The following is a 13,360-nucleotide window of genomic DNA, read 5'->3' on the forward strand; positions in this document are numbered from 1 at the left end:
ACTAGGGGCCATAAATATAAAATAGTTGCTAATAAATCCAATAGGGATTTCAGGAGAAACTTCTTTACCCAAAGAGTGGTAAGAATGTGGAACGCACTACCACGTGGAGTAGTTGAGGCAAATAGCGTGGATGCATTTAATGCGAAGTTAGATAAGCACATGAGGGAGAAAGAAATAGAAGGGGGTACCCTGATAGGGTTAGGTGAAGTAAGGAGGGAGGAGGCTCAGATGGAGCATAAGCGCCAACATAGACCAGTTGGGCCGAATGGCCTGTTTCTGTGCTGTAGTTTCTACGTAACTCGACGTAAGGTGTTGGTTCAGGAATAAATGTTGGCCAGGACACTGGGAGAATCACCTGCTCCTCTTCAAATAGTGCCTTAGGATCTTTTACGTCCACCTGAGAGGGCAGACGGGGCCTCGGTCTAACGTCTTATCCAAAAGACGCTGTCTCTGACAGTGCAGCACTCCCTCAGTACCACATTGAAGTGCCAACCTAGATTTTGTGACAGTGGTGGTGGTGGCATCTTCTTGATCCGCATAGCAGTTTGATACAACTGAGTGTCTTACCAGGCCGCTTCAGAGGGCAGTTAAGAATCAACTACATTGGTGTGGGACTGGAGTCACATATAGGACAGCAGGTTTCCTTTCCAAAAGGACATTAGTGAACCAGTTCGGTTTTTACAACAATCCAACACTACCCTGTTGCCTTAACCTCAACCTCGAAAGAGCAGCTCCTGCTGTACCAATGTGACATTTCCATCTCCTACTTGTGGTTTCACTGATCGACATTGACAAATTAGAGGCACTTTTGTGCTGTGGCTTACACCCCACTAGGAAATGAATTGACTTGCCAAATTTTTTCACTCAGAACTTATGCAGCAAATGAAGAGAAAAGGTTTTTATTCCATCAGTTTCAACTATATTCAAGTCCCCGCGCTTCACCATATACTTTATAAACCACAGCAGGTTATAAACCCCATTTATAAACAACGCCAGGTCAAAATGGTTACAAAAAGGTTTTCCTCTGCTGTCACAAACGTTACTGACAACTGTTGCCTTCGCACAATAAAATGGACTTTATCCAACTTTACCCTCTAATTGAAAAAGAATAATGAATATCTTGGGGTGCTTGCAAGGTAGTAAATTAATAAAGGGGCTCAGCTGACAATAGAAACCTGGGGAGTATTATAACTAATATATTCTCAATCACTTTTAATAGTTCATCGCTGTAGCTTTTGGCCACAATCGATACAAGTAACGATATAATAAAGCGTTCGGTTTAGGGTTTTTCACTTCAGTGTTGTTGAAGTGATTACTTCAAACTGCTATACCACTGGACCTAAGAGAGTACCTTGAAGCGTTAAAAGTAATTCATACTTCATCCGAAAAACTAACCCTTGAAAAAATATTTTCCAAGATAATTCAAAAGCTGCTTTGTTTGTATCTGTCCCAGGGTAGTTGCCTCCAATGAAGGATGTCTTGAGTTTTACTCCTGCATTATTTACAGATTTATCCAAGCCACATGTCTCTGCAGCCAAGTTGACACTTGGCCTATCCCTACTTACTGCATTGGCCCTCCGGTTGACTGCAAGGGAGCACACGATTGCCTGTAGTGGACAAACTCGCCCAGGTTTCCTCCCTCCTGGCGCAGCATAACTCAAGAGTGGATTGGGAGATCAGATCTGCTTTCTACTCTATTGTGCCATTTTAATTTGGGAAGAAAAACCTATGTATTTTGTGGTGGGAAGGCCTAAATTTCAACATAGTCACAGTTTAAAATCTTCCATTTATTAAAATGTATGCTTTATTGACTCAAACATTTTCTCAGTTGTAACATGCAGCACAATGAGGTCACATGGGTCAAACCAGCAGTTGTAAGATTTGGTGGATGGACCCATGATTTTAGACAGCCAGCCATTTTCTCTGAGGGCAGGACTCCGTCTTCTTGCATTTTATTTTCAAAGTTATTTTCTTTCCTCCGCCCCCAGTCTGGGTCTTCCTGTCTGTACACGATCCTGGCTGAGAGAGCAGCTGAACAACCAACCCCTTGGGGTTGCACCAATGCTGCTCTCAATCCAGCCACTAGAAATGCAAGTGAGAAAGAGGGAACTGAAAACGATTGTGCACTTCTTCACACTTACCTTGCAGGGAAGTGCCTGGCCTCAGCTTGCTGCTTCACCACGGACATACAGGTGGCATTGGAAAGTCAGCAGTGGGATCACTGGCAGAAATCCATTTTCCGCCACACTGTTGTGCTGTCCGTTGGTGCTCCAACCATGCTACATGACAATGCCATGATTGAGGCTGCTATTTCACCCCAATCCTAAATCCTTTGGTATTATAATGCCTCAGTAGCTGCATTCCCTTGAGAATTTTCAGGGAAACGATGCTTGTATAGTTTCATGTTACCCTCTTGTATACCTTTGTGACAATATTGGGAAAATTCCAATTGGGAAGCATCAACCAGAAGGAAAGTAAATAACCATTGCAAAGACATCACAGTGATTTAAGTTTATATAATTTAAAACTACATTGAAATCTTCACACATATTGTACTATAACTTAAAAAAAACTTGCATCTTTGTATGCACTTATCAACTTCTTCCATTATAAATTCCTATGTTCAGATTTATAATGGAAACTGGATGCTTATTCCACGCTTGTGTTCAAATCCCTCCGTGGCCTCGCCCCTCCCTATCTCTATAACCTCCTACAACCCTCCGAGATCTCTATGCTCCTCCAATTCTGGCCTCTTGCACATTTCTTCGCTCCACCATTGGCAGCCTTGCCTTCAGCTGCCTAGGCCCTAAACCTCTCCGCCGCTCTACCTCTCTCCTTTTAAGATGCTCCTTAAAACCTACCGAATTGACCAAGGCACCTGTCTTAATAACTCCTTATATGGCTCAGTGACAAATTTTGTTTGATAATCACTCCTGTGATCGCCTTGGGATGTTTTACTACATTAAAGGCGCTATATAAATGCAAGTTGTTTTGTGTCTGTTTTATAACAACAGAAAAAGACTGACTTGTTGGATTCTAATTTTAGCAATTGAATTGACACTTGGAGGTTGGTAGGCACTGTCATATAGGATGGGATATATGTGCATGCATTTAAGTATTTTAACTTGATTGTAGTCTTGTAAAGCTTATAAAACCATGTTTTTTGTGGGAAGAGGTGTTAACCCACCATACTATATAACGGCTTACTCCACACTATGTATTATCCTGTTCTGATGTGAAGGAGAGAGAAAGAGAGTACTGTAATGTTACATAGTGAATGGCTCAAATATCACAGTTGCATGAGGTGTGGCTTAATTTTCTTTCAGTTACTGTGCTAGGCATTAGATGCTTGAATTAGTCCATTCAAGAGCCCATTGCTTGGTCTGGCCATTCTGGGACAGCAGTGCTGGTTTTGTGATGACTGGTTAAACTTCAGTAGCTGTAGAGCTATAATTGCAACCTTGCTGCAGTCTACATACTTATTTATACACACGTGCACCCTTTCAGTAACACTTGACGCTGTGTATGAGCTGGGGCAACCTCTTAGGAACCATCTCCAAAGTTCTAACTCCTAACATTAGGGGTTACGGGGAGCGGGCAGGAAATTGGACATGATTTTAGATTTGAGGTTAGGACCAGATCAGCCATGATCTTATTGAATGGCGGAGCAGGCTCGAGGGGCCGATTGGCCTACTCCTGCTCCTATTTCTTATGTTCTTATGTAACATAACTGCATAAGGTTTATTAATCTGGAATTCTCTCCCTAAACCTCTTCGCCTCTCTACCTCTCTCCTCCTTTTAAGACACTCCTTAAAACCTACCTCTTTGACCAAGCTGTTGTTCACCTGTCCTAATACCTCCTTATGTGGCTCGGTGATAAATGTTGTTTGATAATCACTCCTGTGAAGTGCCTTGGGGCGTTTTATGCGTTTTATTCATTAAAGGCGCTTTATAAATGCAATTGGTAGTTGTTATTATTGTAAATTTTGACTTCAAAGTTTGCATGCTGTTCTTATATTGAGGAAGTGTAAAGTTCAACTATAGTGACTGGTGTGCAGTAACCTGGATTAGTGACAGGAAACATAATTGAAGTTTTAATTTATAGTGGAAATCATATTTTCATTTCTAGGGATTTTTATTGAACATCTTAGCACAAAATATTTTCAATTTATGAAAGCGCTTTGGGGCATTTTTCTACATTAAAGGCACAGTATAAATGCTTGCTGTTGACATTTATTCTTGTCACTGCCATTTTCACTCACAAAAGCTGGGAATGAAACCACCCAGAACCCAAATGAAGCACTGCATGACTGCGGTAGGATTGAGGACTCTTGAAAGGAACTCCCTTTTGAGAGCAGGTGTATTTATCTTGGAGAGACTATGCTTTAATACCACAAAGCTCTCTCTAAAGGCCTTCTAAGCTGGAGAATGTGAACAGCCAGCAAGACAGCTGGTTGAACCCGGCCTTGACACTGAAAAAAACTTTATGGGTTTCATGACTGAAACTTACTGCAGTGATGCACAGTTTAACTAGAGGTTGTCTGCAAGGCTTGTCTGTGTTTTAGTCCAAAATGCCTTGGTGTCATTTCTGAAGGGCTCCTTTGTGTAACACTGTGTTACTTAATCCGTACAGGCTCTCCTTCCCCCACCCCCCAGTATAATGTAAAATTTGGCGCGCAGAGCTCTTCTTGCTAATCTGCAAGGAGCAAACTAATAGCATGTAAAGTATATGAAATAGATCAAGAGGAGCTCTCTAGAACTGGCCGAGAATGCCTTAGATTGCTGTTCTGTTTTGTGCGATGGCAGTTGTCCTTGCGCGTACTAAACCCTAAATTGAGAACGGAGGAGGAATCCTCCCAATTTGTTTGTAGCGTTGTCTGTCTCCCTGTGTGATACAGCCTGTCACGAGGATAGAATTGTGTCCAAATAATGTCATTCATTCTCTGAATTCCTGTTCAGAGTTCAGACAATCCAAGCATTGGACTACATATGAATAATTAATAGATCTAAATTAAATGCAATCAGCTTCCAGGTTTGAGATTTGTTTTAGGGCCTAACTCTGCTCACTAACATAGTTTTATAACATAGTCATGAGAAATCTTCAACCAAATAATATTAAGGGATACTTCAATAACTCCCCCAATGGCTCAGTTGGTTTATCCAGTAAATAGGTGAGCCACAAAGATCAGGAAAGCTCCAAGTTCAGTCCTCCTCCCTCCCCCTCTCTCACTGAGTTAGTTGAGCTAAGTGTGGGTGCAGGTAGGAACATAGGAATAGGAGTAGGCCATTCAGCCCCTCGAGCCTGTTCTGCCATTCAATTAGATCATATCTTAACCCCATCTACCCGCCTTGGTTCTGTAACTCTTAATACCCTTACCTAACAAAAATCTATCAGTCTCCGTTTTGAAATTTTCAATTGACCCCCAGCCTCAACAGCTTTTCGATGGAGTTTTCCACCAACCTATGTGTGAAGAAGTGCTTCCTGACATCACCCCTGAATGGCCCAGCTCTAATTTTAAGGTTATGCCCCCTTGTTCTGGACTCTCCCACCAGTGGAAATAGTTTCTCTCTATCTACCCTATCAAATCCTTTAATCATCTGAAACACCTCAATTAGATCACCCCTTAATCTGTATTCAAGGGAATACAAGCCTAGTCTACGCAACCTGCCCTCATAATTTAACCCTTTTAGCCCCAATTGCGCTCCAGTTGGTCTAATCGCTCCTGGTTGAGGGAGATCAATGTCCAGGATCCCTTCTGGAAGTGCAAATCTGTGGGCATTAGGTGAGGGCAGGTTCAGGCTCAGCTGTGATATAGCCCCTTCAATCAAAAAATCTGCTGGTACTCACTGCCGAGGCTCACCCGTGAATAACGGCCTTTGGATCTGTTCCCCAGCAAGGAGTCCATACCTGCAAGAGAGAGCAACAGAGAAAATCGGTGAGGAAATGAACCGACCCCACCACCACTCTGACTAAGATCAGTTAATTGAGCACAGACAACAACACCAACAACTTGCATTTATATAGCGTCTTTAACATAGTAAAACGTCCAAAGGCGCTTCACAGGAGTGTTATCAAACAAAGATTTGACACCGAGCCACATGAGATATTAGGACAGGTGACCAAAAGCTTGGTCAAAAGGTAGATTTTAAGGAGCATCTTAAAGGAGGAGAGAGAGAGGCGGAGAGGTTTGGGGAGGGAATTCTAGAGCTTAGGGCCTGGGCTGCTGAAGGCATAGCCGCCAATGGTGGGGCAATGGAAATCGGGGATGACCAAGAGGGCAGAATTGTAGGAGCACAGAGGTCTCTGAGGGTTGTAGGGTTGGAGGAGGTTACAGAGATATGGAGGGATTTGAGCACAAGGATAAGAATTTTAAATTAGAGGTGTTGCCGGACTGGGGGCCAATGTAGACGAGATCAAACCTGGGACCTTCCTGGCTTGTAAGGGTCAGTACCAGGCACTGAATTTGTAACATTACCAATTGGTATTATTGATATGGTTGCCTGGAGGTGTATGGAAGCTGGTCTGGATGATTCAACTGGTGATTATTTTTATTTCCTTTTCTCCCATTCTGCCTCCAAGTGGAAGTGACTAACTTTCAAACAGTGTTCCACCTTGACCAACACAGCCATGGACCTGCAAGCTGCTGCTTCATGATACAGTTCACCAAAGATGCAGCACTGTTGTGACATTACTGCATAGTCCAGTCTTTGGCACAGCAATGACAGAAAATAAGATCTTGCATTTATATAGCGCCTTTCATGACCTCAGGACCTCCCAAAGTGCTTCACAGCCATGGAAGTACTTTTGAAATGTAGTCATTGTTGTATGAAATGCATCAGCCAATTTGTGCACAGCAAGGTCCCACAATGAAATATGCCATCAGATCATCTGTTTTAGGAGTTGGTTGAGGGATAAATGTTGGTTAGAACACCAGGGAGAACTCCCCTGCTCCTCTTCAAATAGCACCTTGGGATCTTTTGCATCCACCCTGAGAGGGCAGACGGGGCCTCGGTTTAACGTCTGACAGTGCAGCACTCCCTCAGTACTACAGAGAAGTGCCAACTTAGATTTTGAGCTCTAGTCTCTGGAGTGGGACTTGAACCCACAACCATCTGACTCAGAGGTGAGCATGCTACCCACTGAGCCACGACTGACACCCTTAAATCTATGTAGTAGCTGAGAATGTGCACAGCTAGGAGTTGACTTTACATCCCCTTCTTAGTCTTCCTAACTTCAGTCTTCTGCTGCCTAATGTGAGCATTCAAAACGTTGAGCTATAAGTTACTGTGCACAACAGAAAAAAGTCTGTGGCTTTCATACCAGACAGCGTGAAAATGGTCTGAAGTTCCCAATGACTCATATTCAGAAAGACGAATGGTTCAGAAATCTAACTGACTAAAGTATCAACATTTTCAATCTTATGAATCCTTGAGGAGAAATTGGTCTTGGACGAGGTAGCTCAAAACAGGCTCTAACGAACCGGCTGCCTGTTTTATGCCCCTCCATGATTTTCTTCCCGATTGAAGTCAATGGAATATAAAATCGGGCGGGGTGTAAAACAGGAGGCCGATTCGCTGTCGCTGAGCACCGGTTTCACCCCCTTGGTTCCTACAAACCACGGTGGGATTAGTTCTGAAAGAGATTATCTCTGTGTGCTATGGGATCGGACAATGCTTGCAGTAGTTTTATTAAATATATAAAACTCCGTGATTTGCCTATTGAACTGCTTTGGGTTCTTCATCAAATGTTCAATGCCATTACTGCAATCTATGTTTTAGATGTTTATCTGGGGAGGATATGTTGTGTGAACGATGGAATACCCACTTAATTCCGTCAGCCAGTGAGATCTGGTCATCTAGGAGCTGTCATGTGTATTTTCTTCATACAGCAACGTGGAATTTTTTTTTAAGAAGTCTTAAAATTTAGTTTTAATGGGGTTTCATTAAAAGCACAGAGGATACTTCAATAGTCCTCATTATTCTTCATGTGATTGACAGCATCTTGGAAATCCCCATAACTGGCAGTAAGTATTAAATTCATGGGGGCTGTTTCTCCCCCATCTCATCATAGAATCGGCAACTGAATATGAATGAATATTTACTTGACATAAACTCACAAAAAAAAACCTGAATATCTTTCAAATTTGCAGTGTGCTAAGTGTCACAACTTTACAGTAGTGGTGTGGGCTGCTGAGGCACTGCTGGTTACTGTGCAATATGTTTGGTAGAGCACGCTGGTATGATAATGGGATGATCATAAAGAAAATATGCTGGTATATGTTGTGTAAGAGAGTAGTGTGGCCCATTTGCATTGTGCTGGGGATTGGTAAGAAGTGAGTTCATAACCTGATGAGTTCCCAATCTCGGCTAAGTAGCCATGGGAGACCAGTCACTTATCAATCACCTTCAAATTAGTGGCCAGTTACAGAGAAACATGGCTGCATATAGTGGCACCACTATTCCCGGCCAGAATGGAGATGATTGGGTAATTATCCCCGTCAGTCACGCCTGGAGACCCCACTGCTGTAAGTGACTGGATTGATTTTACGCACATAATTTATATCATGTAACTATCCTCTACTCACTGCATTTTGCTGGAGAAATAATCCTGCTTTTATCGGGAAACATTGCTGTAGTTTCAGCCATGGGTTCTGTTTGCAGTAGTTCGTAGAGACACTTTTTAAATAGACTCTGTAGACTCTTTGCTGTAGTGCGCTCTTTAAATAGACTTTGCTATAAAATTGTTTTCTGTGAGTCCTGCCCCGCCTCCAACTCATTGGCTGACACAGTGGCGTCAATAGACACTCTGGAGAAACATTGGCAGAGGCCTCAGAGTGGCTCTTCTGGCCCACCATCTCTACCAGAGATGCTACATGGTATCAGGAGAATAAAAAGAGGGTAGAAAAAGAATAGAAAGTAACTTAACAATGAGGGCACAATTTATCTAGATATTAATAACCTGAGGACAAGTGGACGTTCTCAATTTGTGCTCAGTCATTATTGAGGATCAAGATGACCATAGCATTGGAAGGTCAATTTGTTTCTCCGCCCCCCCACCCCGCCCCACCTCAAGACCTGGCACAATCTGAATCAAACAAGCACATTATCATTGATAGTGTCTCATCCGTCCCGGCTCCTCACATCCTGCCCCTCCAGAGTGGTTTGTTGTTCGTGTACTGCAATGTTCCTTCTGTAACTAACCTTAGCTGTCACCTGTGGGTTGTTTTTTTTGTTTTATATAGCCCTTTCTGGAAAACTCAACAGGTTTCCGACGTTTGATGGCGAACTGAAGGAGCTCTGCACAAGCGCTGTGAGCGCCAACACCACAAAGGCCACTCTGTATTCACTGAATGTGTGGAGATACTGGTGTGTGACACGGGAGCTGAAGCAGTACATGGACATTACCAAGGTAGGTCGCCTGAATCCTTACATAGAATGACATTACGTAGAATGTACAGCACAGAAACAGGCCATTCGGCCCAACTGGTCTATGCCGGCGTTTATGCTCCACATGAGCCTCCTCCCACCCCTACTTCATCTGACCCTATCAGCATAACCTTCTATCCTTTCTCCCTCATGTGTTTATCTAGCTTCCCCTTAAAGGCATACTTCTTCTCTCAGGAACCATAGATATGTTTTTGGAGAGAGATGGGATTGAGGGATATGATGATGACATAGGTGAATAGGTGGGGTTGATCTGTTTTTTAAAACGAAATGAAGATAGGCTTGTTGGTCCTATTGGCCTTTTCCCTATTCCTGAAACCTTCTGCTTTAAACAAATTGCAGCATTAGTTTGTGATTGCAGCTGCCCGTGACCTGTAGCGTTAATTTGTGGTTAGTTTTAATGTACTTTGACATTACAGACATGCAGTGGATGGCAGACCGGCAGTTCTCCCTTCGTCAGCTGCACTCTTCGCAGTAAACAGTTCAGGGAGCCAATGACACCTGTAGAGTGACATCTGTAAAATAAACACAGGGAGCAGGTTCTCCCCACACAGACACTCGATAGAAAAGGGACCTCTGCGTTACACAGCAAAGCCCAAAGACCAAAATGGTAACGATGGTACCTTGCATTTGTCTGTATTGGAACTTCATTTGCCACTGAACAGCCCAAGTGCAAACTCTTGTCACAATCTGTAAGATCTTGCTTGTCTGAGTCCATAGTTCACTCACACCCCTGCCGATTTAACCACCATTCACTGGCTGCGCTCCTGGCAGCTCATTAAAGCTGCATCGACAAAGGTTTGGGAGCAGATCAGCCACGGGCACTGTGACCAGGAAACAAAGATCGGGTAAATACCTTCCAAGAAAAAGTCACAACAAATATTATGCACAAGAGTGAGCATTGGGCTGTCCCGATGGCTCAGTGGGTGTGGTAGGACCCAGGTTTGATCCCCATTCTGAGCGGAGTTAGAGAGATCCACCCGAAATATGCTGGTCTTCCAGCTGAAGGAGCTGTCCATGACCGAGTGTTGCGACTGGCACACTCCAAGGTCCAGGAGTTCTGAGGCGAGGTGCGACCTACGCAAAAGCTCTATGGGGAAAGGCCACCCCACCTTGTGTTGTTCACCATGAGTCACAAGAAATATTGTGTTTGAATTGTAAAAATGAGATCACTTTGTGTACGATCTGTAGTGTTTTGGTTTGAATTGTACTGGTTTTGAATTGTGATATTTACATTGAACAGTGTGTATCCTTAAAATTCTATGAAATAAAGTATATTTTGAAATTTAAAAAAAGAGATCTCTGCAAGGGCATTGGATGGGGGTACTGCAATGGTTAAAAATTTCCCCAGCTTAATGAGGGGGGGAGAAAACATCAAGCAGTGTTCCTGCTCCTAATTGGTATCTAGTGGCAACTGCAGGAAAGTACATGAGTGAGAATCGGATCAGACTTTACCTTGATGGCCTCCAGCACCAAACGGCCTACCGACCGTCTAGGCTGACACTTGAAGAATAGCTGTTTGGGCAAGGTACTGGAGGGGGGGGGTTGGCATCGGTGGAACTGTACCCTAGCAGATTAGTTGGGGAGCATGCTTAGAGAGAATAGAGATGGAGGAGCCTTGGGATGCCAGCATTTATTCACTTGCTATTTTCTCTCGTTAAAAGATTCCACCTGCAAAGCTCAACGAGCTACTGGAGGACTTCTATGTGACCGTGAGGAAGACCGATGGCTCTGACTTCTTGGCCACCTCCCTCCACGCCATCCGGCGTGGCCTGGATCGCGTGCTGAAGAACGGCAACGTGGGCTTCTCCATTGGCGACGGCGTCTTTAAGTCCTCGACCCAGAAGCTGAAGGACAAGTTGAGGCTGCTGAACAAAGCGGGCATGTCTGGCTCCCGGTCGCGCAACATCATCTACTTCTCCGCCCAGGACGAGGAGGAGATGTGGCAGGCCGGCTACCTGGGCGACGCCAACCCGGTGGCTTTGTTGAGCGTGGTGGTCAAGTTCAACAGCCAGTACTTCAACATGAGAACCTTGCAGGAGCACGTGGACCTCATGTACGGAGACATCGAGCTGCTGAAGGACGCGGAGAACAGGCCCTTCTTTGCCCGGACTGACATGGTCAAAAGAGAGAGCAAGGTTTGCAGCAACAAGCTGTGCTTTGGACAGATCTACCACGAGCACTCGGAAGGACTCAAGAGGTGCCCGTACTGCCTGCTGTATAAATACATGTACACCCACCGGCCCCCGAGCCAGAGAGATCCCAAGTCTCCCTTTTACCTCGTGGCCAGGAAGGATTTCTCCCAGCTGGACAATGTGTGGTTTGAGGAGCAGAGGATGGGCCTTCGATCCCTCAGGGCCGTGGTCCCCAAATTAGCAAAGAAGGTCAGGCTTGAGCAAAGTGAGAGCTTCACCTTTGTGTCCTTCACTCAGGCATCCCTTCTCAAACCAGGAAAGTTCCTTTCGACCAACAGCTGAAGACGACTGCGTTCTTTGGACCAAAAGTGTGTTTTAAATGTAGACTTCTAACAAAGGGGAAAATAATAATATGGATGGCAGAAAGGAAAAAAAAAGGCAATGTGATTTTATTTGGAAGGGGGCAGTAGTTACTCATTTAATCATCCATAATCCTTTTGTTACAGTATTTTCATTACAGCTTCAAAAAAAAACACCTTCTGCCATATAACTTCTGCAAAAAACAAACTGTAAACTCCTATTGCTGCGTATTAAGAGAAACGCATAGACCAATAGAAAGTTTTCGTACTATGTTCACTCAGATTATTGTAAACTTGTTGTATTTTGATTTTGATGCAAGATGCTACTGTAGTCCTCAAAGAACTCATTATTAAAACTAATTTTTTTTCTCACTTCTCTTTCTCCTTCCCCTCCCCCCTCAGAATTCCAACGCAGACTGTACTTCTGCTATTTAGAGCTTGTAACTTACAGTTGATATGAGCTTGTTAAACCAGCAGAATTATGCATAGCCACTTTGTATAATAGTGGGGGAATTTAAATACTGGACCGTTTTCTATTAAATGAACAGCAAAGCCCGTAATAGTCACCACTGCAAATAAGTGTTTTCAAACTTTTGTGAGCTTTCCGCTAACTGCCTTCAGCCCCAGGTGTTTCTTATGTGACTAGTGATGGGCTTTCATTTTCTTCATTGGATCTCACGGACTCCTGATTAATTATCTCTGCCCCCAGTCAGATTGGAGTCTTATGAACTTGGGGTCATGTGAGATCTCTGGGATTACATTATTCAAAAATAAAACCACGTGAAAAGAGCAGTTTATCGGTCCCCGTGTTGTGTGTTCTTTCCTACGTACCACAGCTGTATACTTAATAAAACCGCTGGTATCCCCTCTTAAGTTGTTGTCAAAGTAACAACATTTTCATACTTCTCCTGCAGCCCTGGGGATGACTCAGGCTTTGGATTGTTTTTCAAAGGCTGTCTGATGCTACATATTAACTGGTTAAAGATCAAAGTATTCTGTGAGCCAAGATTGTGCACTTTCAGCAACATTGATGCATTAATTGTTACACATACTGCAGAATCATTTATTGCATTTTAGTTACTAGTTATTTTTTGTAAACTAAACCCTCCCGCTCTCTCTTGAGCGAGTGTTCGTCTGTTTGACAGTCACCAATAAACCAATTAAAAACGTTTCACCAATTTTTTTCACCAATTCCCCTGAAGGCACTGATCTTTGCTACGCCACTGTTTCATGGTCATTGGCACATTCCATTACCTTGCCCAAGTTGCAGTTCACATGTGAGCATAAGCAGTGAACGTTGGCGGGCAATTCGACTGGATGGGGTTAATGTCACAGGTGAGCCTAATCCTGTCCTTGCCCAACGCCCACACATGCAGATTTTCCAGATACTTCAGCAACTGAATAAGCGTCCTCTCTCATGAG

At 43.7% G+C, this 13,360-nt stretch overlaps 1 protein-coding gene across 1 annotated transcript in view; it reads left to right on the forward strand.

The window, feature by feature from the left end:
• LOC137321257 (uncharacterized protein KIAA1958) overlaps positions 1–12,730 on the forward strand; it is an 83,335-nt gene extending 70,605 nt beyond the window's left edge. Inside the window, exons 2-3 of the mRNA XM_067983600.1 lie at positions 9,243–9,409; positions 11,109–12,730. Coding sequence (XP_067839701.1) covers positions 9,243–9,409; positions 11,109–11,921 — 980 coding nt within the window. The 3' untranslated portion in view covers positions 11,922–12,730. The remainder of the gene's footprint in view (positions 1–9,242; positions 9,410–11,108) is intronic.
• Positions 12,731–13,360: the final 630 nt, after the last annotated feature.

This window comes from Heptranchias perlo, chromosome 4 (genome assembly GCF_035084215.1).
Source record: "Heptranchias perlo isolate sHepPer1 chromosome 4, sHepPer1.hap1, whole genome shotgun sequence".
Classification (NCBI taxonomy): domain Eukaryota; kingdom Metazoa; phylum Chordata; class Chondrichthyes; order Hexanchiformes; family Hexanchidae; genus Heptranchias; species Heptranchias perlo.